This window comes from Lissotriton helveticus, chromosome 1_1 (genome assembly GCF_964261635.1).
Source record: "Lissotriton helveticus chromosome 1_1, aLisHel1.1, whole genome shotgun sequence".
Lineage (NCBI taxonomy): Eukaryota > Metazoa > Chordata > Amphibia > Caudata > Salamandridae > Lissotriton > Lissotriton helveticus.
The window spans coordinates 1,384,860,805-1,384,886,293 of NC_136057.1; the positions used below are offsets into that span (position 1 = coordinate 1,384,860,805).

General features: G+C 42.0%; 1 protein-coding gene across 2 annotated transcripts in view; it reads left to right on the top strand.

The window, feature by feature from the left end:
* The window catches only part of PDXP (pyridoxal phosphatase), a 109,062-nt gene that overhangs the window by 42,690 nt on the left and 40,883 nt on the right, over positions 1–25,489 (top strand). Inside the window, exon 2 of one of the 2 annotated variants that reach the window (XM_078684044.1) lies at positions 7,545–14,788. The exons of the other annotated variant lie outside the window; for it this stretch is intronic. Coding sequence (XP_078540170.1) covers positions 7,545–7,885 — 341 coding nt within the window. The 3' untranslated portion in view covers positions 7,886–14,788. Of the gene's footprint in view, positions 1–7,544; positions 14,789–25,489 lie in introns of those variants that run through there. 2 annotated transcript variants of the gene reach the window in all.

Consider the following 25,489-nt stretch of genomic DNA (forward strand, 5'->3'; position numbering starts at 1 on the left):
CGTTTCGAGCTGATCTCACCATCACCCTCTACAAAAGTGGCATTGTACTGATCCAAGCCTCACCCAAAAACCTTGACAAATTCTCAGTTTTTCACCACTCTCCCCGAAACCACGTGCACGACACATGGCGCCGACCAACTCCCGGCCTAACCGTACACCTACTCCCTCGCCCAATACAGAACACCCGAATCCCATCACTACGCCTCCATACTTCCCTAACGCTATGGACCTGAGCCCCCCCTCCACGTGAGTCCACCCCCCCCTCGCTTCCCACTCAGAATCCACGGCTCCCATCACAGTGTACCTTAACCCAATCCGACCGCCTTCAACTACCCTGAGCGAACCGAACACTGAACCTTTGATCCCCTCCCTCCTGGCTCCCTCCGCAATCTCCAGGACCACTAAGTCCCCAGCGACCGGGGCTATGACCGGTCAAACCAGCTCCGCTAGCACTCAAGCCACCCCCTCTATGACCCCATACACAATCCACCCTAGCCACCTAGCCCCGCCCCCCTCAGTGACTCCTGCTGTAGCAGGTCATGCCAGGACTGCTAACACGCAAGCCTCCTCTCCCACGACTCCCAGTTCAGTCCACCCATACCCTCCAACACCCCCCTCCGCAGACATCCATTCCTTGCACTCCAGAGCCTCCAAAATAATTCAGAACCTCCACTCCTCCATCCTCGACCTTACAAACCTCCTCCACCTTGCCGAACCTTCCTTCGCAAAGCTCAAGCCTCAGCCTGCCCCCTTTCTAATCCCAGAGCTCCCCAAACGCCCATTACCGACCTCCTCAAGGCATCTACGCCTTCAGAAGCACACTAGCGGCCTGTCTGAGGAGGAAACCTTTGACCTTGCCCTCTCCTACAACCTCTCCCTCACCACAACTAATCCACTAGATCTCACTGAAAAGGAGATCCAGGACATCCTTCTGGACCTTAACACACCCCCTACTTCCCCTTGTCTACCTGACGTGAGTGCCGCACACCCCATCTGCACGGTAGCTATCGACCCACACAGATCAGCCCCCCCCCCCAGTAATAGAAGAATGCTCAGAAGCAACCTTACTCCAGTGCCCCTGTCCGTCCCGACCCCCGTCACCACCCCTCCCCTCGTTATGACCGGTCTCTTACTCAACTGCCGTTCTGCAGTGAAGCATGCGGCCGATGTCGCCGCACTCATACTGAACAACAACACCGACATAGCCATTCTAACAGAATCATGGCTTAACGAATCTACATCCCCATGCCTCGACATCTTCATCCCCCCCAACTTCAACATTGTCAGGCTCGACAGACCACACAACAAAAAAGGAGGCGGAGTTGCCTGCATCCATTGCTCTAACCTCCTTGTTACTGAGCTGTTAACGGATGCCACTAACTCCTGCGAATATCTAGCCCTCTCAGTCTATAATAGGACCATCCACCTATGTAACCTACACATCTTTTACCATCCCCCAGGCACAAATGAACCTTTCACGGACTACCTCATGGAAGTTATCACAGCTAAGAACTCCCCAAACACCAAAGACATTTTCCTCGGCGACTTCAACCTGCACTGGAATGACCATAAGGATCCCCATGTCAACGCCATTAAAGACCTATTGGCCGATCTAGCCCTGACCCAAGCTTGCCCTCTCCCAACCCACTCGAAAGGAGCAACCCTAGACTGGATCATCTCCAAGGAAACCACCGTCAAGCTCACCTCGATAGAGCCCTGCGACTGGTCCGACCACCATGCCATCGCCTTTTTGTTACCTAGCACACGAAAGATATGGTCACCACAACCGGTTCTCCCAAAACGCTGGGTCAGAGACACCAAAAACCTTGACATCAACAAACTTGAGATCCGCTGCAAAACCGACCTACCCCCGCCACCCCACATCACCTCGGTCAGTGACCGCAATGATCACTACTCTGCTACAATGTCAAACATCTTGGATGACCTAGCCCCTCTGAAACTAAAAAGAACTCCAGTCAGAGAAAGAAACCCATGGTTCACTGGCTCCCTCAATGATGAGAGAAGATCCCTCCGGCAATATGAAAGAATATGGAGACAGCACCCCTCGACAGATCACCTAAAACATCTTCGCCAGGCCAGAAATATCTATAACAAGAACATCGTCAAATCAAAAAAAGAATTCTTCAGAGCGGAACTAGGAAATGCCCAGAACAGACCTCGCAAACTCTTTGAGATGATCAAACTCCAGTCGAACAAACTGTCCAAAACAGCGAAAGAAAACCCCAAGTCTCTCATCTCCTCCGAGGTTTTCTCTTCATTCTTCGCAAACAAAATCAAAACCTTAGATACTGAACTCAAGGCCGCCTCCTTCCCCCCGCCGAACTTTGACCCCCTGCCTCCTCCCTCTCTGCCGCCATGGTCCTTACCGAAGAATTTAGCACACTGGTCCGAATTTGCACCTTATGATGAAGTCGCTATCGCGAAAATCCTTGCCTCCCTGAACCCCAACAACCACTTCAATGACCCGCTCCCTTCAAACTGTCTCTCAACCGTTTCCAAATCCATCATTCCCAGCTGGACTGCAATCATCAATGCCTCCCTTCGACAGGGATCAATACCGACCTCGCTGAAAACATGCCAAGTCCTACCCATTCTGAAAAAGCCGTCGCTGGACCCAGCCTCCCCAGACAACTTTAGACCAATTTCCAACATTCCGCTCCTGGCAAAAGTGCTGGAAAAGTGTGTACAAATACAGCTAAGTCACCACATCAACAACTTCCATCTACTCGATGACTGCCAATCAGGCTTCCGGCCGGGGCACAGCACCGAAACCACCATGCTTCACATCGTTGATGACGCTCTTCAAGCCCTTGACCAAGACAAAACCTGTCTCCTGATCCTCCTTGATCTATCATCGGCCTTCGACACGGTCAACCATGAGATGCTACTCCAACGCCTCAACCACAGGATGGGTTTAGATGGCACAGTCCTCGACTGGTTTAGTTCTTACCTCCAAAACCGATCCCAGAGATTCCTAGTCAATGGCGAACTGTCCGCTCCCTCCGTGGTTACAGTGGGAGTCCCTCAGGGTTCAACATTGTCCCCCACCCTTTTCAATCTCTATCTGGAACCTCTTGCTGAAGTCCTGCGCACTGCAAATATCTCCTTCCATATGTACGCTGATGACACTCAGATCTACATAAAAATCTCATCTCTTGCAGAGATCCTCACCCTGAATGAGGCCCTAAAACTGACCGTCAGATGGCTCTCCTCCAATCAACTTAAACTCAATGCTAAGAAAACTGAGTTCCTTCTAATCTCCCCGCCCAAGAACAACCCTGATATCCAGACTTGGATTAAAGCCATCACAGCCTTGAACTGCTCCCCGACCATTGTGAATTCAGCCAAATCGCTGGGAATTACCTTAGACTATAACCTAAATATGCATGACCACATCAACACAATGGCGAAATCGGCCAGATTCCACCTGAGCTACCTATGGAAATTGAAACCCTTTCTAGACGCCCCGGACCTAAAACTCGCAGTCCAATCATTAGTCATCTCTCGACTGGAATATGGTTGCTCCACCCTCTCTGGCTTACCCAAGATCTCGCTGGCACCCTTGAAAGCCTGCCTCAACACAGCCGCCAGACTACTTACAGGCTCAAAAAAATTCGATCACATCAATCCTCACTTGAAAGCGTTAAACTGGCTCCCCTTCGAGGCTAGGATTCACCTCAAGCTGGCATGCATCACGTACAAAGCCGTTTACTCGAACTCCCCTGCGTATCTTGCACAGAAGCTTGTGTTATCCGGAGGAAACAGAAACTCAAGATCGACCAAGACCTTCCTACTCCGGCCTGCACGCTTTAGGAAAATAAAAACCTACAATCGAGCTTTCACCGGGACTGCACCAAGAATATGGAACTCCCTTCCTCCCGACATCAGAAAAATCACTTCTTTTGCACGCTTCAAAAAAGAGGCCAAAGTCTTTCTCATGGGTAAATTCCTTGGCTAAACTCGTTCCCGCAGCCACCTGAGAGACTATTGCCTTGTCCTGCGTCCTTGTACATTACTCTTTTGTTTATTGTAATATTTCTGTCCTGCTGTTATAGCTTATCTTATTCCTCAATGTACAGTACTTGTATGCTACCCCGTCCCACCTACGACCCCCTGGTTCTGAAACCTCTCCGACGTACTGATTTCTTTTTTTTTTCCTGTTTTTTGCTTATGTCCTGCCGTAACCTTGTATTTCTCTATTGAATCTGTAAAGCGCTCTGATACCATCACGGGTCAAGTTCGCGCTCTATAAAACTCTAAAATAAATAATAAATAAACACTAGTACCACTAGTAACACTACCACCACCACTACCAGTACCACCACCATTACCAGTACCACCACCATGACCAGTACCACCACCACCAGTACCCCTACCACCAGTATCACCACCAATACTACCAGTACCACCGCCAATACCACAAATACCACCACCACCACCAGTATCACCACCACCAGTATCCGTAAACTTCCACCAGTACCACCACCACTACCACCACCAGTACTACCACCACCACTACCACCACCAGAACCAACACTACCACCACCACTACCACTACCACCAGTACTACTGCCACCAGTACCACCACCACCTGTACCGCCACCAATACCACCAGTACCACCACCACAGCCACCTCTACTTCCCAGGCCGGTCTCTTCCTCTGATATTTACAATCTAACAAGTGGTCGAGGAGGCCCTTCCTTGCAATGCAATAGGTCTCGCATTTGAGAGAGTTTAAGCTGTTAGTATTGTAAATGGCAATGACCTTTATTTATGTTTTAAAACCAAAAACATTAAATAAAGGCATTTTATGGTAATAGCTCAAACTCGCGTGAATGCGCAACTTCTCACAACCACCACCACCACCACCACCAGTACCAGTATCACCAATGCCACCACCAATAACAGTACCACTACCACTACCACCACCTCCACCAGTATCACCACCAATAGCACCACCAGTACCACCACCAATACACCTTGTACCAGTACCACTACCACCAGTACCACTACCACCAGTAACGCCAACACCACCAGTATCACCTGTACCACCACCACCACCACCTCCTCCACCAGTACCACCACCTTCACCAGTATCACCACCACCAATAGCACCACTAGTACCACCACCAGTACCAGTAGTACCACCACTAATAGCACCACCAGTACCACCACCAATACCACCACTACCACCATCAGTGCCACCACCACTAGTACCACTACCACTAGTAACACTACCACCCAGTCCCAATACCACCAGTACTACCACCAGTACCACCACCAATACCACCAGTATCATCACCACCAGTACCACTACCAACAATACCACCACGACCAGTACCACCACCACAACCAGTACCACCACCACAACCAGTACCACCACCACAACCAGTACCACCACCATTACCAACACCACCATTACCACCAGTACCACTACCACCAGTACCACCACCAATACTACCAGTACCACCAACAATACCACCACTTCCACCACCAATACCACCACTTCCACCACCAATACCACCACTTCCACCACCGGTACCACCACTTCCACCACCGGTACCACCACTTCCACCACCGGTACCACCACTTCCACCACTACCACCACCAGTGCCACCAGTACCCCCACCACCAGTACAATCACCACCAGTACCGCCACTACCACCAGCAGTGCCACCGCCACCTCTGCTTCTACTTCCCAGGCCGGTCTCTTCCTCTGATATTTACAATCTAACAAGCGGTCGAGGAGGCCCTTCCTTGCAATGCAATAGGTCTCGCATTCGCCAGAGTTTAAGCTGTTAGTATTGTAAATGACAATGACCTTTATTTATGTTTTAAAACCAAAAACATTAATAAAAGGCATTGTCATTTACAATGGCAATAGCTCAAACTCGCGTGAATGCGAAACCTATTGCATTTCAATTTCTTGTTTTGATTTCGACCAGGGTTAAGACAGTCCTCATGGACACGGGGATGTTCTTCCAGATTTTGGGTGCATAAATGGAAAAGTCATGTTGCTTTGTTTTTCCTTTTTTTTTTTTTTTTTTTTTTTTTTTTTTTTTACACTTCTTTGGCACCAGTTTGATGGTGTCCTGACTGCGGTTTTGGAGAGAGCCACAAAAAGATGGTGAGCTCACAAACCAGGTGTTTGGGGTGCAGGTGGTGATAGTTTTGTTTATGATGCAGCCGTTTTTTAAGACGGTATGGGCCAGCAAAGGGAGTCAATTGAGTTCCTTCATGATGAGTTTGATGTGCTCACATTTCTTCAAGGCCCTGGATAAAGTGTGCTACCAAGAGCAGAATGCTCTTAAGGAGGGGGCTAGTGTGGATTCTGAATTACTATTTAGCAGGGCTGGTCCACCTTCCATCCACAGCAGTACTGAAAGATAAGAACATAAAAACCAATCATGTGATTCAACAGCAGAGGTCTATAGACTCAATAAGACAAGCATTTGCAATGCAATAGGTCTTGCATTTGCGAGAGTTTAAGCTATTGGCATTGTAAATGTCGATGCCTTTTATTTGTGTTTTCAAAACCAACACGTATATAAAAGGTGTTGTCATTTCTAATGCCAATAGCACTTTCATAGTGGCCGCGCCCCTTTCTTTAGACGCTGCTTTCCGTATTCTGGTCACAGCGAGCCGTGTCTCTAAAGAAAGGGGCTTGGACACCATTAAAGTGAAAGCACATCATGTGGGGCTTTTACCAAGGGCCCCAAGTGTTTCTAGAGAATTCGCAAACAGTTGTGCTGGTTGCCTAATCATTCTATAGATGGTTCCACCCACCTAAATTATGAAATGTAGCCACATAACAAGGGTTGCTTCTACATTAAGTCAATATAAGGAAATTGCCAGTGGAGTAGTGTCAAATTGTCCACAGAAGCATTACATATGGAAAATGTGTCATCCGAGGTGGTAGGAAATTGTTACTTCACCTAAGGCTCCAGAAGGCCTTCCGCTGGCCATGCATGTCAAACCGGGTTTAGTCAACCTGGATCCCTAATTCATTTTCATCACCCTCTTCCACCTCTTATAGAGCCAAGATTGAAACCTGCAGTCATGAGGAAGGATTTGGAGAGGTGAAGTTTATGTCTGAACTTCTCCTTCCATAATGCAGGAAGAAAGCTTTTCAAGACTTAAACAGAGGTGGGGTCCTGATGGACTTCTCAAGCCTTCAGAAGGTGACCTGTGGTGAGCCTCGACATGGCAATAGTATGTCTTTTTTACTCCCAGAGCCAATCACCTATCACCCATTAAAAACCTCAAAATCTAGAAGAAGTATTTCCTTGTGATATAACCCCAGAACCCTGAAACCTGTCCCTGCTCCCATGGTGACAACCAGTTTTGGAAGCCATGTATTTTTGTTTCACAACTTCCATGTTAACCTCCAGGTCTAGGGCCAGGTATTCATAATCCGACGTCCCTTTTTCAGCTTCAAGACTGTTCATCCTATCCACTTGTGAGGTCAGGGCTTGGTCTGTGCTTGGAAGATGTTCCATAAGTCCTCTCTCTTTCTTTTGCAGGCACAGGCAGCCTCGTTGCAGCGGTGGAGACTGCAGCAGGCCGTCCGGCAATAGTGGTGGGCAAGCCATCCCTCTTCATGTTTGAAAACATCCTGGCCCATCACAATGTGGATCCCTCCCGCACGCTGATGGTTGGTGACAGAATTGAGGTGGATATCCGGTTTGGCAGGAATTGCGGCCTCACTAGCATCCTAACCCTAACAGGCGTCTCGCAGCTGACCGATGTTCAGGCCTATGCGGAAAGTGACCTACCTGCCCAGCGCCGCCTGGTACCCGACTTCTACGTTGAGAGCATTGCTGACCTGTTACCTGGGCTGGAGGGATACGAAGAAGAACTGTGAAGTGTGGGAGATTGTCCTGAACACCTCTAGGTGTGGTGTCTGCCCCTGTGTTCTCCCTCGCTTACCCTTTCATGTTGTTGGACCCCTATATCCTACAGACAGAGATGCCTTCCCTTGACTGAGCTGATGCCTCTGGGCCTTGGGGTGGACTCTTTGAAACTATGGGAGGCACGCTTGGATGGGGGTGTGGGTGGTCACTGCAACCAAGTTCAATTTGTAAGTACAAGAATGCACAATGGGGTGTACAGGTAATGTGCAGAAATTCCAATGTACACAGACTGAAAGGAGCAAGAGTTACAGCTAGTGGTTTGTGATCCTTGCTCACATGAACAAGCAGCTGAAGGGAAACAGTTGTTTTGCACTAAGGTTGGTGAAGAGCGACATAGGTCTTGCCAGTAAGAGAAACGAGGCACACGCTAGTGTGCATCACTTTGGAGCATGCCTGAGCAGGACGGTCTTTGTTCACACCAGGATAAGCGTGGGTGGAGGTTTCTAGTGTTTCTATTGACAGAATGCCTGGGAGTGGCCTGGTAAAGACAATGGGATGGGTCTCTAATTGTCTGGAGCATGCTTGGGAGATAGATACTTCACTGTATGGAGCGTGCCTGTGGGTATAGAATGTGTTCACATTGGAGTGGAGGCCACTGAGTCGATGTTAAGCATGCCTAGGAGGGTAGGCCGGGGTAACTGGGGTGGGTCATTGTATCTTTATGGTGCATGCCTTGGAGGGACCAGCTGGGCACATACTAGGGTGGGTCACTGTATGGGGTTATGTCTCTGAGGGACCAGCTGGGCAGCCACAAGTTTGGGTTACTTCCTATACAGAGCATGGATGGGAGGGCAAAGTTCTGCACACAAACGCGTCCCTGGTTTTTCTCTTCATTGATAAACAGTTCTCCATGATTTGGTTTAAGTATTTTTAACAAGTATTTGGATGGGATATGGCAATCGTGGGAGATGGGCTCCTCAGCTACAAGGGTGAGTCTCTTTATCCAATTGAGCATGCTTCGCTGGGTCAGTTAATGTACCTGCAAAGGAGGGTGGATGGATAACTCATTTCACCAGTGACACACTGTTCCACACTTGGAAATTTACAAATTAGTGAGTTTTGGAGGTAGAAGTTCTGGTTCACATAAGTTGACTCTTTTGGACTAACGTTCTAGCATACCGTCAGCTGTGTATGGAATAACAGGAATGTTATTTCCCTGAAGACTTGCAGTCATCTGGATCCTCCGGAGTGCGAAAATCCTGGGGAAGATGGCTGGAAACACTTCCTGGTTTCTTGTATCTGAAAGAAGCATGCTTTTGCTCACACAATACTGTAGGCCTCTATTGGAAACCTATTGAGAAGAGTGGTATCAAAGGTTTTACTATGTGGGTTCCAGCCTATTTTCCCTAGTATGCTCATTCATTTACTGGTATATGTCTCTCCTTACATGGTACCTCAGTTTTCTGGCTCTATTGAACCGAGTGAAAGTCATACACCAGCTTTTCTTTTAAGAAGGTTCATAGACATTGAAACACATCAAGGTTTGATGTATCCATTTATATAATGCAGCTAAGATCTAGTGGGCTCAAGTAGAAAAGACCTTGCTAGAATTGACTAGTCCTACTTCTGTCAAAAGCAACAATTTAGCGGACTTATAAAAACTTTCTTCACTTTTTTTTGAAGATCAAGAAATGCAGCTGTGCACATATGTTTTCCAAAGAGTAAACTAGCAGCAATCTCCTATGCCCTCACAGTGTAGTTAAGTAACAGTAATGCCAGAATGTTAGTCATAATGTCTGGTTGTTACTTGAATAATTTTGTCAGAATGTCCATGGATTCTTCATTGTCCTGTTTTCAGATGACTGAGTTAGGGCAAGCCGAACAAAGCAAAACTGTATTTCAGAGTAGTTTGTACACCTTATCTTTGTTGTCCGGTTGGAAAGTGTGTCCCCACAAGGTGGGTTATGCTGTGTATAAACATGGGGGCATGACTGTATTGCAGAGAATAAATCTCACTCTGCCACTAGCAACAGAATCTGGGTCTAGAAACCTTGAGGAATCATCAGCATTTGCAAGCATCTATCGGGTCATTGGGCCACTCACATATATAATTATGACCAGATGATTAATTTCCGAAGTTGGCCATTGATTCAGCCCATTCTTTCCAGTCACCGCAACAGCCTGTGGAATGTTTGAGTTTCTTGCAACAACCACTCCATGATGACATACTGTTTCAAAGCTAAGTACTTTTATGTCTAATTCAGCAGCTTTTCTTGCTTCCTATGTCTGCCAAAGAATACCCAATCTTGGCTAGGAAGGATTGTAGGCTCATCCTGATTGAACTAGTGGGATAGAAAATAATACGATGTTGACTTGTGAATGAGGTACTATGTTGACTTGTAATTAAGGCTTCTCCACTAGTGGTTGGACTGTCTTTTCTTAAACCTGTTCTAAGGAGGATCCCGCAAATGTGAAGTGCAGTACAATCCTTTCAAATGTCCTTGCCGCCTGGGATACTTTGGACTGGACTATGTTGCTAAATTGGGCCTACTTTAGGCACACAATTGCCAAAGATGGCCTTGGTCCATAATGTGGTTCAAGCTTCAGTTCTATGGGCTAAGTGAAATTCTTCAGTTTACTAGGGCAGACTTCCCTTTTTCTGCACACTGCTACAGTTTTGTATGTGTTCCATTTATTGCTGAACACCGCCCAGTATTTGGTATGGAAAGTAATATTTTTCAGCACATAGGAATGCCAAGCTATTGGCTGTAGGAATGTACCCATTGCAAATTTTAACCTGCAGATTTTTGGTGTATGTTTCATAAGGTGTGTAGAAGAGATAGCAGACCGCTCAGTCGGGATGTTATGAGCATTGGGACCTTGCCAATGATCCTGGGTAATGACCGTACCCATTCCTGTTCTGGGCTGAAAGAGGCATTGGTTGAGCATCTGATTTGGTTGTCCTATAGTCAACATAGAAATTGTAACATATGTCTGCCATTGACCCCTGCACCAAAGTTGTTATCCAGGGTTTAGCAGAATTTTCAATCAACCCCCTGATCCAACATCTCTTTCATACCCTAAGTGGGGGCGAATTGTGGCAAGTATTATGGCTCCAATTCCGAACTTGTAATACACAGCTCTCTGGCTTAAGTCTAATCATACGGCAACTATTTGACGTCATTAGGAGTCTACAGATTGCTTCATGGAAATCCTGAGTTCCTCCATTTGACAGCTTAGCTCGTCTTCAACCAGCAGCTGTAGAACTAAATTGAATGTGGTCTTTCCTGTTTAACTACCCTTGCCTCATATTTTCTCCACCATATTAGTTATTTACTGTGTTAATGCAGTACACCTTATTAAAGTGACCTGTATTGAGCAATTAACTAATTATTGCCATTATCTATATAGCCTATTGTAGACCATTAGCACAACCTTTTAAGTAGTATACTATTTTGATTTTCTCATGCCATGTTTTCCTTTTGGAACAAAAGATAGTCAAACATTCTTGGCCAAATCACAGAAACTTCTTAAATTTCTCCCTAAGAGTAAGCACTTGAGCCATCATTGAGATCAGTTAGCAGATCATCTCAGCCCTTGACCAAGCTAGGTGTCTTGTCTCTCCTAAACAAAATAGCAAAGAGCTGTGCAAATTGACATAATAATGTATTTTGTCTGAAAATGTCTTCTTCAGAACTCCATACATTTAGTGGGCACCTTTCCAGTCTTTGCCACCAGTTCCTGCATAGGTTAAATCATGTTTTTTTTAGTGGCGGATTGCTTCGCTCAGTTAAGCCATTGATCTTGGTGTGATAATATTTATTAGGCTCTCTTACTCTGCAATAACATTTCAATCTGTAGGCAGTTACCCCTGAAGCATAACTTTGGTAGTGGAAGTCAGACCTCGATGAAAGCAATTCAGTGGTCACTTATGTGTTTAATCCTGTTTAGAATTGATCTTAAAACTGATAGAAATTTAACTTGAGAGTGAGGAAGTGCTGCACACATGTAATTTTATGAGGAGAAAAATCTAGCTAGCTTGGCTTTGGTTCGAAACCATATATTTAAGATGTACTGTTTTTTAGGTTGATATTGGTCAGAGCTTCTTTGAATTAAACCAAACATTGGCTTTGACATTATGCCCACCAACATCTGCTTGACCTTGGTTTAAAATAAGCACTGCTTTAGGTTGATATTGGTTGGAGCGTCTCTTTGAGTTAAAGCAAAAATGGGGGAATTTCTGAATTGAAATTTTACACACCAATATCTTCTGCTTAACCTTGGTTCTGGGGTTAAGGAACTCGAATAAATCTCTTGTGTGAGTGAAGACTAGGGCATTTTTCTGGATTGCTCCATTCATGCATGGTGTCACTCTAGGTGCATGAGTGGACTATTGTTACCCAGCCTTTGTAGTTTACAACCAACTAAACAAAGTGGATTCCTGTTGGGTTTTTGAAGGCTTGTGGTGGAGGTGAAACTGCACTTGATGCACAGCAAAATGCTGTGAACTGTTGCAGAAGTTTGCACTAGGATGTGCTTGTGATAAGTTTGAAGCGTTCTGTCATGAATAAATTTAACCTAATGAAGAGACATTGAGAGGCCCCTTCTTAGTTTTTATTGAGAGAGAAGTGTGAGGAGCTCGAAATAAGCATCGGTTCAAGGGTCTTAGCATTCTCCCAGAACAGGTTTGCGGTGGTCTCCCTCAGACATAGAGGAAATAAACAAAATTCTACTTGGCAGGATTTATACTTTCTTGTGGCGGTGCTTGGCTTTCAAAGGGGTGGGATCTAGCAATATGAGGAAAATTAGTAAAGCTTTGTTGGTGACATTCGTGATTTGATGCCATTGAACAAACCCTTCCCTGTCCACTGACTACAATGAAAGATAACCTGTCTGGGTGGGGCAACCAAGCATTTACTTTCTTTGCGACACAGGAGTGACAGTCCTGTTTTGCTGCTACTTGAGTAAATATTTCCACTGGCATATTTGACAAAAGACCTTTCTATTTTAAGAAAACTACCTTATTGTTGCACATTTTCATTAGAAAGAAGGTATACGTTTTTACATTTTTCTTCAAAATTTATTTTTCTATGTAATTTTAATGCCAGGACCCCATCCTGCTCCAGAGAAAAAAATGATGTACTTTACAATCCACTCAGTGTTAACACCATATGGCATTAATCCTTATGGGAGAAGGTTGATCAAGAACTAAATGCAAAAAAATGCAATCAGGCTAGAAAAATCAAAACTTGGCATTGGTTCTCCATCAGATTGAAATACTATAAAAGTAGAGTTGGGGGGGCAAAGTTAAAATAGGTCGAATCTTTGGAGTTGGAAGATCTCCTCTGCAAAGGCACAGTCTTGCTTAATTGATATTTAAAACGTGCCTTTTATCTTGTATATTCAGTTTCTTACTCAGTTTGACTAGTCTTTTGCCCTCTATTTTCGATGTTGCAGCTTTTAATTGTTAAACCCTTTAAAACCGTTACCCATTTTTGTCATTCAGGGATTAACTGTTTTTAATAACAGTAAAAAACGTTGTTTACTTTAATAAATGTAAACCTTTTTGGTTTACTTCCTTTTGTTTATTTTTAAAGGCATTTTTTTCTAATATCAAAACACTTCTATTGTGTTCTTTATCCTGTTTTTTTATATGGTTTATTTATTTGTTAAACACTGATTTTGTTTTTAATGGGAAAACAGTTATTCTGTTTTTTCAACTTGTTTTACTGTTTTCCTTCAGGAAAGCACTATTTTGTTTAACTTATTAAAATAGTTGGTTTACCTGTTCAAAAATTGTATTGTCTGTAAAACAATGTTTTCTTTGTAATACCGAACACATTTTTCTTTAAAACATTTTTAATTGTTTAGTCTTTATTTCTCAGAAAAACATGTTTTAGTATTATTTATGATTTTTTTTTAATAACATAATTTATTTTATACTTAGTGGAAGCATCTTTTTTATTATTTAAAAGCATTTTAGTATGTTTTGTTTTCTTTTATATTAGGAAAAACCTGTTTCAGGCATAGCTGCTACATGGTGTTGTATCTCTGGGCTGATTGCCTGTTCCTGGTGAAAGGCCATTCTGATTTTTGTTAGCATATGTCTAGGGTACAAGCTGACAGCAGTTATTATGCACTGTGCGATAAAATGCAGTGCTAAAATACACGTGTTTCCCCCTTTCTAGTGCAAGAGCATTGCAACTTTTAAGATTCAAGAAGCATGCAGTAGGGTCTGTAGCCAAGGCTTACTAGTATTAAAGGGACTTTCCCCTTATCTGACTCAGTAAACGTCTGGCGAGTTAAGTGTATGCACTAGGTTCATGTCTTTCTGCAATGGCATGGCAGTATTACTTGATTGATAGAGCGAGAGAGCTTGTAGAAAGCCAGTTTGGACCACCCCTACTGTGCCAGGCAGGGTAGAGTGCCTTTAATTGAGGGCAATGGTCCTGGAACCTGGCATCAGTCCCCTCAACAAAGCCTGTTTGTTCAAGTAACTGGATGAATCGAAAATGTATTTATATGAAATAAACCATGTATTTCACAAACCTGTATAATAACAAAAAAGTACAAAAAAGTTGGGTTTTTTTAAGTGGGAAAGGTACATTTAAAATGAATAATTTGGTAAGTCTATTCCCTTTGAGACTTTAAATATATGGCCTGCTTGGTGGGTGGGTGCCAGAGGCAGTAAATTATTTGTGTTGCATTCACATGTATGTTGCTGTTACCAGTTCCGTATTTTGCTGGTCCAGTTGAGGATGTCATTCTGTATTCTCAAGCCATTCCATAAAATTCTCTTGTCAGTGTAATAACTGGTCTGGTGTTTTTCAGACCTAAGCTATGTACCCCTGTGTTGTGCTTTAGTGAAACTGTGTATTAAATGTGGCAATAAATATTCAAGTGAGTGACTAAAAGTAGTGGACCACTTTCTTCTCTCAGCCACGCCAGACTACATGTGACTTGAAGAACTTCTTACTCGCTGTGCCTATTCCCTTACCAGTCTTCACCTTTAGACCCTTTCCATCGGTTCTCCTTCCTTTATCCCTTTCTCACCCATGCTACACATCTCCCAATATTATGTTCCTCTCTTTTCATCAATTGATTGATTTTTAGCTGTTCTCAACTTTGTGTGTAGTCTGATGCATGAACCCTAAGGAAAACGTGTTGTATGACCGTACAGCAAGGCATGGCTGAGCACATGAAGAGCTCCTTGTAGCGAGGATTGACAGGTGAGTTGGAGAGCTCTTCTTCAATTGACTTCAATAAAGAAGAAAGACAAATGGTGTCCAACAAGTGGATGTATTCTTGCAGTACTAGAGCAGTTAAACTGCCTTTAAGTTATGGTTGGGTGAAATAATTGGTCCAACTGCGTCTTCCTTCTGCCTATTATGTTTTCCGCCAAATGTAACAAATTCCCCCCCACCCCCCATCTCCCCCCACCCCAGGAGTTAGCCACCTCTCCCATTGGGATACATTTCTGGTTGACTTTACTTCCTCCGGGCAGTTGAGCTACTCTGATACTGTTGGAGATTAGTTGATTAATTTACCAGAACCTATCGTATAACCTTCCTGTGGTCTCACTCTCCCCACCCCCCGCATTTTCAGCTTCTACCTCCATATACTGCAAGGAAATTGGTCCAATCTAAAAAAGCGTAGGCCTTTTCTGAAACAAAAGAAGCAGCCATGCAGTGGCTGCTTGGGTCTCGGTGTCTTTCTCTCTCACACAATTTCGAAAAGAGAGAATTGTATATGGTACTGTTATGACATGCTCCTGTACATTTTATTGCTATAAGTAAATGTATATGATTTTAAAGTCCTCTGCTCTGGCTAGGATTTTCCTATGTTTATCTAAAAAAAAAAAAAACACAGCCAAATAAATGTGCAGCATTGTTTCACCACAAGGTGTTTACATTCTAGCAAATTAAGCTGATACTTTTTCTGGATTTCTCTTTCGATCACAGCCCAAGAAAAAGCTCTCTAGACTTTTCAGATCCAAGGACTTAGTCAGTGTACCAATATGAAGCAGAGAACCAGATGGACTACGCCCCCACAACCCACTGTGCATTACTTGAATATGGTGCATATTGGTTAATGATCACCCTTGTGAGACTGAGGAATAGTTAGTGACGCTCACACCCTCTTTCATTATGAATAGACGCATTAGGACGCTAGGAATCTACTTTTAAGAGTTACTAAAATTAAAATCCTATCCTAGTGCACACAGTGATAGTAACTATTATATAAAAAGAAGCAGGTTAGTGGCAGTTCTGTTTGACAGTAGGCAGAATAACAGGACATATTGCAACATTATAACAGTATTTTAGGGGTTCTCAACATTGATAAGCCAAACTCCTCATTTCCCTTGGCTAACTAAACTGATCTTGGCACCAAAATGGGGCTACTCGAATTTCATAGCTACTCTACACCTGCATACCTTTTCTGAACTAAAGAAGCAGTGCTTAATAAAGACAGCAGCTGTTGTTCTTGTCACCGCATCTTTGCAGCTATGTTGTAACTAACTCCCAAACATGGTAAACGATACACCAATTCTTTTTTTTAGGGTGCAAAATTAATTTTTGATGCCCAACCAGCACACACACTTGGTCTCTGAAAATTCACCTACTTTTACTTTCAAGTAGTACAGCTCTGTATTCTACAGAAATACAGGAAACATCCTTTGCCTTAATGTTAATCCGACTTCTTGCTTTGTTTACAACCCTTTCCCCAGTGATTGGACAGGCCTCTCAATTCAACCTATTGGGCTTACTCTGCTCCACCATGTTGTTAGGAACCCATGAAGACTGATTCCTGAAGGCTAAATAAAACTTCCATTCCATATAAGATAGAAATTTTTTCCATGCCCAGCATCTTCAACATTATTTCACATATAAATAGTACAACCATAAGCTCACCATCAACAAACTTGTCTTTCTCAATCTTAAAATCTTTGGAGAAGCACTTGAGCCTTAGACTTCGCCTCTATCCTTCAATTGAATGGGACATTATACAAAGGCACCAGCCTCCAAATTTAAATTGCCCTTCCATCATGAGCAAATCAATGAAGCTATAAATGTCCCAGGGAACTGTTTGAAGTTGTAAGAAAATGTGCTAAACGTTTACCAGTACACTATTTCCCTCATTGCTAACTCACCAAAATCACGCTCTTTCTTTTCTGGAAAACAAAAAACCTGCAAAATGAGCATACTCACTTTCAGGTGCTTCCCTTTTCCACCTCTTCCCCAAAAGTGCAATTGTAATTAGTCCTCCTTTCTGCAGTCCCACATCATCTTATCAAACAACTTGAAGTATTCTGTAAACCTTAGCCTCTTGTCGGTCTTTCTCAAAGAATTTTTTTCCCTTCCTGCAACTAACCCAAATAAGCTGTCGTCTCAAAACGTTCTCAATAAACATCCTATACCAGAAGGAATGTTGCATCATCACAGATCTTCCTCGACATTCAAATTAATGCAACAATGTTCTACAACTTCATCATTATCAAGTACTTAATTTGAATTGAAATATCAAACCTTAAAAGTCAATTACATTTAAAAAAACAAACCGTTGACATACAAAACATTATAAGGCTTTACATCGTTTCTCATTGTTCATACAGTTCGTTAGTATGACCGCTCAGTTTAAATAACAGGAAATAGACCGACAAATAAAAGGATCACTAAAGAACTGTAAAAACTGCAAGGCAGCCCTGGTCTGAGTAACATTTCTTCCAACTAAAAGTGGGCTTAAAAAACTGAGTCTCAGATGCTTATAGATTGGGGAAAATAGAATAAAGTGCTTAGGATCTTGTTCTGATCAAGCCACTCAAATAGGTGTATGTACCACATCACAACATCATCCCTTGGGGATACTCAATAAACAATTGACCATATTTAATATAAAACACAATAATAAAAAGCAATAGTAGTTTTACATGTCATATAAGAGATATGGCTCAGTGGACAAAGTGGTCTGCACAAGTGCATGGGCCTGACTGAGACCTTGAATAGGGGGTTCCCTCTACTGTCGTAATTGATGAACAAAGGCATCCTTTACCCAGGTGAGGTCTGCTTTCATAATGGTCCTGGGTTACTAAACTGGGATAGTCAGCCTAAGTAAAAAAACCTCATCCTGACATAACTAATCCATGGTATTTATAAAACCTGATACAAACCTAAACAATCCTTTAAAAACCTCCTGTTGAGGCCAAACTCCGGTTTAAGCCAGACTAACAACCATAAGATGAGCAGTCTCAATCGAATTGTTTCATACAAAAAGCTCTTCCCCCCAGTTCTTCATGGAGGATGAAGGTGAATGAACTGCTGAGTAGAGCAAGAAGACATCTAAAAACATATTCTTAACCCATTTGAAGTTAGTTTTATTGGCATACCCCCAGATGTCACAGCTTTAAGACACTATGGGCACACATTTGGCTTTGTTCAAGCATTGCCCTAACCGATGTATGCACTAGCCTGGCAGCAATGTAAAAAAAACTGGAGCAATGCTTCTTGCAAAGACATGCCTTCTTTACCTAATCAATGGTGGCCTGCTAATAGGAGAATCAATCAAAATACCAAGATAAAGAAGGTCTGGACTTTGGTAAGTATGCTGCCCTTGCAAAAGTGAGTTTTGCTTTTGGTGTTTCTGGATTCTGTTGCCACGGTGTGAAATTTGGTGGAGTTAATACTGACTTCAAGTGTGTCCACATAATTACTAAAAAGAGGTCTGATAATATTTGGAGACCATGAGCCGTCCTCGAAACTAAAACAGTATCATCAAATTATAAGAGCTGGAACGGTCTGGTCATCTAACATAGGCAGATTACAACCCCCAGCTACTAGGACTCACTCCAACTTGTTTACATGAAAAGTGATTGAAAAGATGGCCAGGATATCACTTGTCTTGCCCCCATATTGAGTGAAAAGTAATCAGTACACTCTCCCATCTTACCATATCTGACAAGCTCTCAAGTTAATATGCAGATCATGTTAAGAGGACAATGTTTTTGTCAATAACCAAGTCCAACATTCTGGACCACAGCTTTTCTCTGTTAACCCTATTGAAGGTGTAGCATTAGTCCATAAAAGCAAAATGTATGCCTCCTGGTCTTGCTACAATGTACTTATTATTTAACGCCTTCAATGCTATGGATATTTTTCTCCTGTGCTGGATATTTGTTTTTCCCATTGTTCATGACAAGGTCAGCTCGTCATTAGCACAGCTCCAGTGTACTGCATGACGAGCTGACCTTGTCATGAGCATGGAAGGGGTTAAAAGATACAATTGTAAACATTGGTCCACTGTGCCATTTCCTGGTCTGAGGCCATATTGAGCTTCAGCGAGCACATTATGGTTTTTTACCCAGGTCATTAGTCTAGATAAAAGCATTGTCCCTGTTAGTTTTTTTTTTGTTTAAGAACTTTTGATTGAGTTTTCAATTACAAGAAGAAATAAAAGCGATAAAACAATAGTTTATAATGTATACAGCATAATATGCATACAATGAAAAAAATGTAATGGAGTAATATATGCATAACTGGAGAAAAAGAAGGGAAAGGAAAGAAAAAAGAAAAGGAGGGAAAAGGGAAAAAAAATAAAAGGTAAATAGATATAAGGAGGCCAACGAGGGAAAAAGAATAATATGACAGAAAAGAAAGAGGAAATAACAGATTAATGTGCAGGATTATGAGTAGATGATGATGTAGAATGATCTTTCCAGGATAGTAAGAACTTTAAAAGCTAGTGCAATAAAAAGATCAAATAACAAGGAAACCGGAGATGAGCAATCTACATCAGGCGATAAGGAACCTAGAAATACATTTTGTAAAGATAAAGTAAGGTTGCATTTTAACATTTTCATGCACGTAGACCAAAAGTTAAAAACATTAGGGCACTCATAAAGTTGGTGTCTCAATGTGCCAGTATCCGTAGAACAAGACCAGCATAGAGGAGAAGAAGAGGGAGAAAACTTTGAAATCCCAACTGGGGTCATAATAGCTCTATTATCGATGAAATATAAAGACTGAGTAATACGAGCAGCAGCAGAAACTTTAAACAATTTAGACCATAATTTGTCCCAAGTTGCAACGGAAAAAGAAACCGACAAATCAGTTTCCCATGCAGTTTGAACAGAAGACTTCGGTCTCTCAATAATACGGGATAGCAATACCTTATATACAAGAGCAGCTTTAGGTCTATGTGTGGGAAATAAGAGATATAAAGGAGAGGTTGGAGTAAGGGAAGGTGTAGCGTCTGGGATAACAAATGTATGTAAGTGTGATAGTAGGGCATTGGAAAGTATATTATACTCTTGAGTGGAGGAATCAGGTAATTTAAATTGTAGTTGCAGAGTAAAAAAGGGGAGAACAGAGTTTTGGGAAACCATTTGATGAACATAAATAATACCCTTCTCCTTTCAAAATTTGTAGTAGAATGATTTTCCTTTTTACCGAAGATATTTATTATAACAAATTGTAGAGGATAAGAAACATGGAAAGGGGTGAGATCATTAGAAAAAATATTATAAAGCAGATTCTGAGAGTATTTTAAAATAGGGTTATGTGATAGGAAAGTGCTATTGGACATATAAAGTACATTTGGAAAATATTTTTTTTTTAATAAGGACATCATAAACAATCCATCTAGGAATATCAGCAAAATCATATGATAAGGCAAAGGCTTGTTTATTTAGAAAAGCTGAATGATAAGCTCTGAAATTAGGGAAACGGACACCGCCCTCAGATTTAGGACAAATAAGTCTGGTAAGGGAAATACGTGGGTGTTTCTTATTCCATAAGAATTTTATACACATGGAATTCATTTGAGAAAAAAAGGAGAGATGAATGCGAATGGGTAGCATAGATAGTGTGTAAAGGACATGAGGAACAATCGTAATTTTTATAGTGTCCAGCCTACCCCACCAGGAAAGAAATAAAGGAGACCAGGTGTGAAGAAGTGATTGAATTTTTGTAAATAGAGAATTAAACGAGTATTTAAGGGTGGTATGCAGAGAGGGGGAGAACCAAATACCAAGTTATTTAATTTTAGAAGGGCACCAAGTAAAATCGGTATCGTTAAACATAAGTTGATAACAGATGGATTTTAACGGTAAAACTTCTGTTTTTGAGAGATTTAATTTATCCCCAGCAATACTAGAATATAATTGGATTTCTTCCATAAAGGGCGGGAGTGAGTCAGTAGGGTTTGACATATAAATTAAGATATCATCTGCATAGGCAGATATTTTGGTCTCAATGTAATTATGAATATAACCAGATATACGTGAATTAATACGAATGCGTTCCAGGAAAGGTTACAAGGCATAAAACAAAAAGTAAAGGTGAAAGGGGACACCCCTGTCTCGTACCTCTGGACAAAGAGAAACATTTTGAGAAGTGATTATTAACAAAAATACTAGCCCAAGGACAGGAATTTAATAACTTAACATAAGATATAAAAGTAGGGCCTAAACCAAACCATTGAAGAGTTTTAAACATAAATTGCCAATTGATCCGATCAAATGCTTTTTCGGCATCCAGGGATCATGCTGCAAGGGGAGGCTTATATTTTTTGACATGAGATAATATTTGTAAACATTCGTGCATTATCTGATGCCAATCTACCTTTGACAAATCCGACTTGATCAGTTTTAACTAATAAAGGGACAATTGTTTCAAGTCTTGACGCAAGAATCTTGGCAAATATTTAACAGTCGTAGTTTATTAAAGATATAGGCCGAAATTTTTTACATTGAGTATGATCTTTATCTGGTTTGGGGATGAGAACAATTAAGGCATCCATAAAGGAGCCAGAAGTTTTGGCATCTTTAATAAAGGAATTAAAAAGTGCTAGAAGGTGAGGGACAAAAATAGAGGTGAAGGTAGAATAAAATTCAACGGATAGACCATCAGGGCCAGGGACTTTGGATTTGTTTGAGAATTAATAGCATTAATTATTTCTTGAGAAGTAATCTCTCTCTCTAAATCATTAAATTTATCAGGTATAGAAGGGGGAGAAGGGAGGCCTGAGAAAAAAGTGTGTACGTTTTGATTAGAGGTAAATGTATCATCAGAGTAGAGGGATTTATAAAATTCATGAAAGACTTCTGCAATATCTTTATCTGAGGATACCATTTTCTTAGTAGAATCCTTAAAAATGGGGCCCATATTCTTGCGTTCAGATTTAACTTTCAGGTAATTGGCAAGCATTTTACCAGCTTTATTTTGACCACCATGATATTTGGATTTAATTTTGAGAAGAATATTACAAGCTTCAGTGGTGGCTAGTTTATTGAGTTCAGATTTGGCCTTAATTAATTCATGGAGAGTTGAAGGTGACTTGGAGATGTAGTATGTGTGTTCAAGTAATTTGAGATGGTTTAATTGTTCAGTATACTTTTTCCGCATAGTCTTCTTTTTAGAGACATAGGAAATAGTGAAAGCACAAAAGAGGCTTTGAAGGCATCCCAATTATTAGAGACAGAGGTATCCATTGGATTATTAAAATTAAAAAAATCCTTAATAAATGTGGTGGCTTCTGTAATGTAATTAGTGTCAGATAATAAAAAACCATTAAGCTTCCAACGACTAAATTTGGGTGATGTAAGTGAGAGGTCAAGAATAGCATGTACGGGGGCATGGTCAGAGATAAAAGTGGAACCAATTTCTGAGGATTGAATAGAAGGAAGCAGAGATTTACTAACTAGAACATAATCAATCCTAGAACGAGTATGGTGAACACTAGAAAAAAAAGTATATACAAGTAAATCAGGATTACAAGTATTCCAGACATCGTAAAGTGTACGAGAGATTCGATTGCCGATTGAAATGCTTTTTCAGATTTATCCGGGTTAAACTTGTATTTAGATAATCTGTCTGAAAAAGGGTCGATCCACTGGTTAAGATCACCAGCAACAACAATATCAGGACAATCAATGAAAGAAATTAAAATGTTGATTTCATCCCAAAATTTGGGGTCTGGTTTGACAGGACCATAAATGTTCAATAAAACTAGGGTTAAATTGATAAATTGTAAATTGATACTTGTATAGCGCACTACTCGTCCGCAAGGGTCTCAAGGCGCTTGTACGAATACCGCTGTGGAACCCATCCTGGCTTTCCCTGTGAGGTGTGAAGAACCGGGTTATTTAAGACCCAGCGGTGCCAGGGGACACACCCGAAGTCTCCGGATTCACCTGTCTCAGAACTACAGAAACGCGGACTCTTCTTGGTGATGTCGAAAGATCAAATTTATTGGCTGCAACCAGTAACAGAGGTCCACGAAGTACAAAGGCTGTATATTCGTAGGAGACTGCTCAATCTTACAAAGCAAACCATCCCTTTTATACCAAATATTGTGCTTCAGGCAAACATTCCTTATTTACAGTTGACCAATCCCATGTGTACACGAAAAAAACATTGCATGACAAACCCACATTTCATTGTCCAGCCCACCATCAATTTCTCGGGAAGGTCCAACACTCTTCATTAGATAAATCGAGCGGACCCCTAATAAAAACGGGCACCTCCTCATCGTAAACAGGCCATAAAGAAAGGAGCAGAGACCGGTGTAAGTAAGATAAGACATAATTGTGTGCAATAAAGGTTTTATGATGTCCTGTGCCTTTATCTTCAATCTTGACCAGCTGCTGAACAAGGAACTGGCTCAACAAGTTTGTCCTCGGGCAACGGAGTCAACTTGCCCAGGTCACGCAGAAGTCAGCTAAAGGTGTGCGTGTCCCAAGGACTCGTTCGGCCTTAGTCATCGGCCTATGTGAGGTCAACCACAAAATGGCTGCCGCACACAAAATGGAACCCAAGGGTTCAGAACGGAATCCCTGATTTCATGAGGAACACGTTACTTGAACATGACGAAAACACGCATGCATCGTACGATCGCCATTTTCGGTTCGCTGATACCAAAATCATCATGATACGACGACATTTATGAAAAGGGTCCAGAATCTCAGAACCTCAGGTGTCCACTCCTGGGCACCCCCAAGGTGGAGGCCAGGCATCCTTAGCGTTGTGGGGGCCGTTGTGGAGATTAAGCAAGCTATTGCCCAGAGTTGCAGAGTGGGACTCCATGATTGGAATAGGCATCGAGGTGAGAATTATCAGGTCCGTGGAATTTTTTAGCCCAAGACCTGCCGATGCGGGGAATTGAACCCTGGTCCAGGGCTAGACCTCTGCATCAGGGTCTGTCGCTCTAACCATTGAGCCCACTTCTCCAGAGGCAATTAAAGAAATCTAGAAAAGTCAGGCATTAGCGTCCATTCCATTAGAAGAGAGGCTGTGGAGAAAAAGCTTGAGTTTATAAGGATCATCAAAGGAGCGAGAGGTTTTGTTGTGTATAACAACCTTTGCTATCACCCACCGTCCAGCATCATCACATTGTGTAGATAATATTTGTACAGTTAAAGATTTATGAAATAAAATGGCAACACCTTTTTTATTCAATGCAGGAGAATAAACAATTTGTCCCACCCGATTTCTCTTCAACTTAAGAGATTCTGCATCAGTACAATGTGTTTCTTGAAGAAAGGAAACCTGGGAATCAAGTTTAGATAAATGAGATAATACCTTCTGACGTTTGACGGGGTGTCCAAGACCACGAACGTTCCACGTGACGAACTTACACATAATGGAGGGTTAGGAATGTGGAATCGAGACCCAGCAGGAGCACATCTACAAAAAATGGAACAGTACTCATGAGATACAGACAAAAAAATAATGCAAGAAAAATGACATGCAGTACCACATCACATTCGGAGCAGATACATTTCAAAGGTAAATCTACAAAAGAAGACGCAACACAAAACAAATTGCATGGTGAAAAAACAACAAAAATACCTACAACACCGTAATAACTGAACAGTAAAGAAATAACAAAGGACATTAGTAACCAAAAAATATATAGAAGAAAGAAGCATAGGAAGATGGATAGAGCAGAAATGAAAGAGAAGAAACGATATAGAAAGAAAAAGGGGAAGTAAAAGAAAAAAATGAAAATGAAAAAAGCAACATAGGGAAGAAAAAGGAAAAAATAGAAAGTGAAGAAGAACAAACAGATCAAGGTATAATAACCAGACCTGTAGAAAGAGACGAAGAAGATAAGGAGGGAGCATAGTGATGCAAGGCAAAACGGATCTCAGCAATAATAATAAAGAAGATAGGGAGAAGAGAACCTCAATCGAGTAAAGAATTAAAGAGAGTGAAAGGAGCTAGTCATTATAGGACAGAACGAGGAAGGTAGAATAAAGAAAAAAAAGAAAAAAAAATCAAGAGGCAATTTCAAAAATCTAGAAAAGTCAGGCATTAGCGTCCATTCCATTAGAAGAGAGGCTATGGAGAAAAAGCTTGAGTTTATCCGGATCATCAAAGGAGCGAGAACGACCATCATGAGTAATCTTGCAGAGACCAGGATGAAGAATTCCGTATTGAATATTCAAATGACGCATCTGAGGGCGAAGTGCGAGGAATTCTTTACGACGTGCATTAGTTGCAGTAGAAACATCCTGCGAAATGAAGATGTTGTGGCCAGACCAAATAAGGCGTCGTTTAAGTTTTGCAACTTTCAGGACTGTCATTAATTCTGTAACCTCCAAGAAAAGCATGATAATT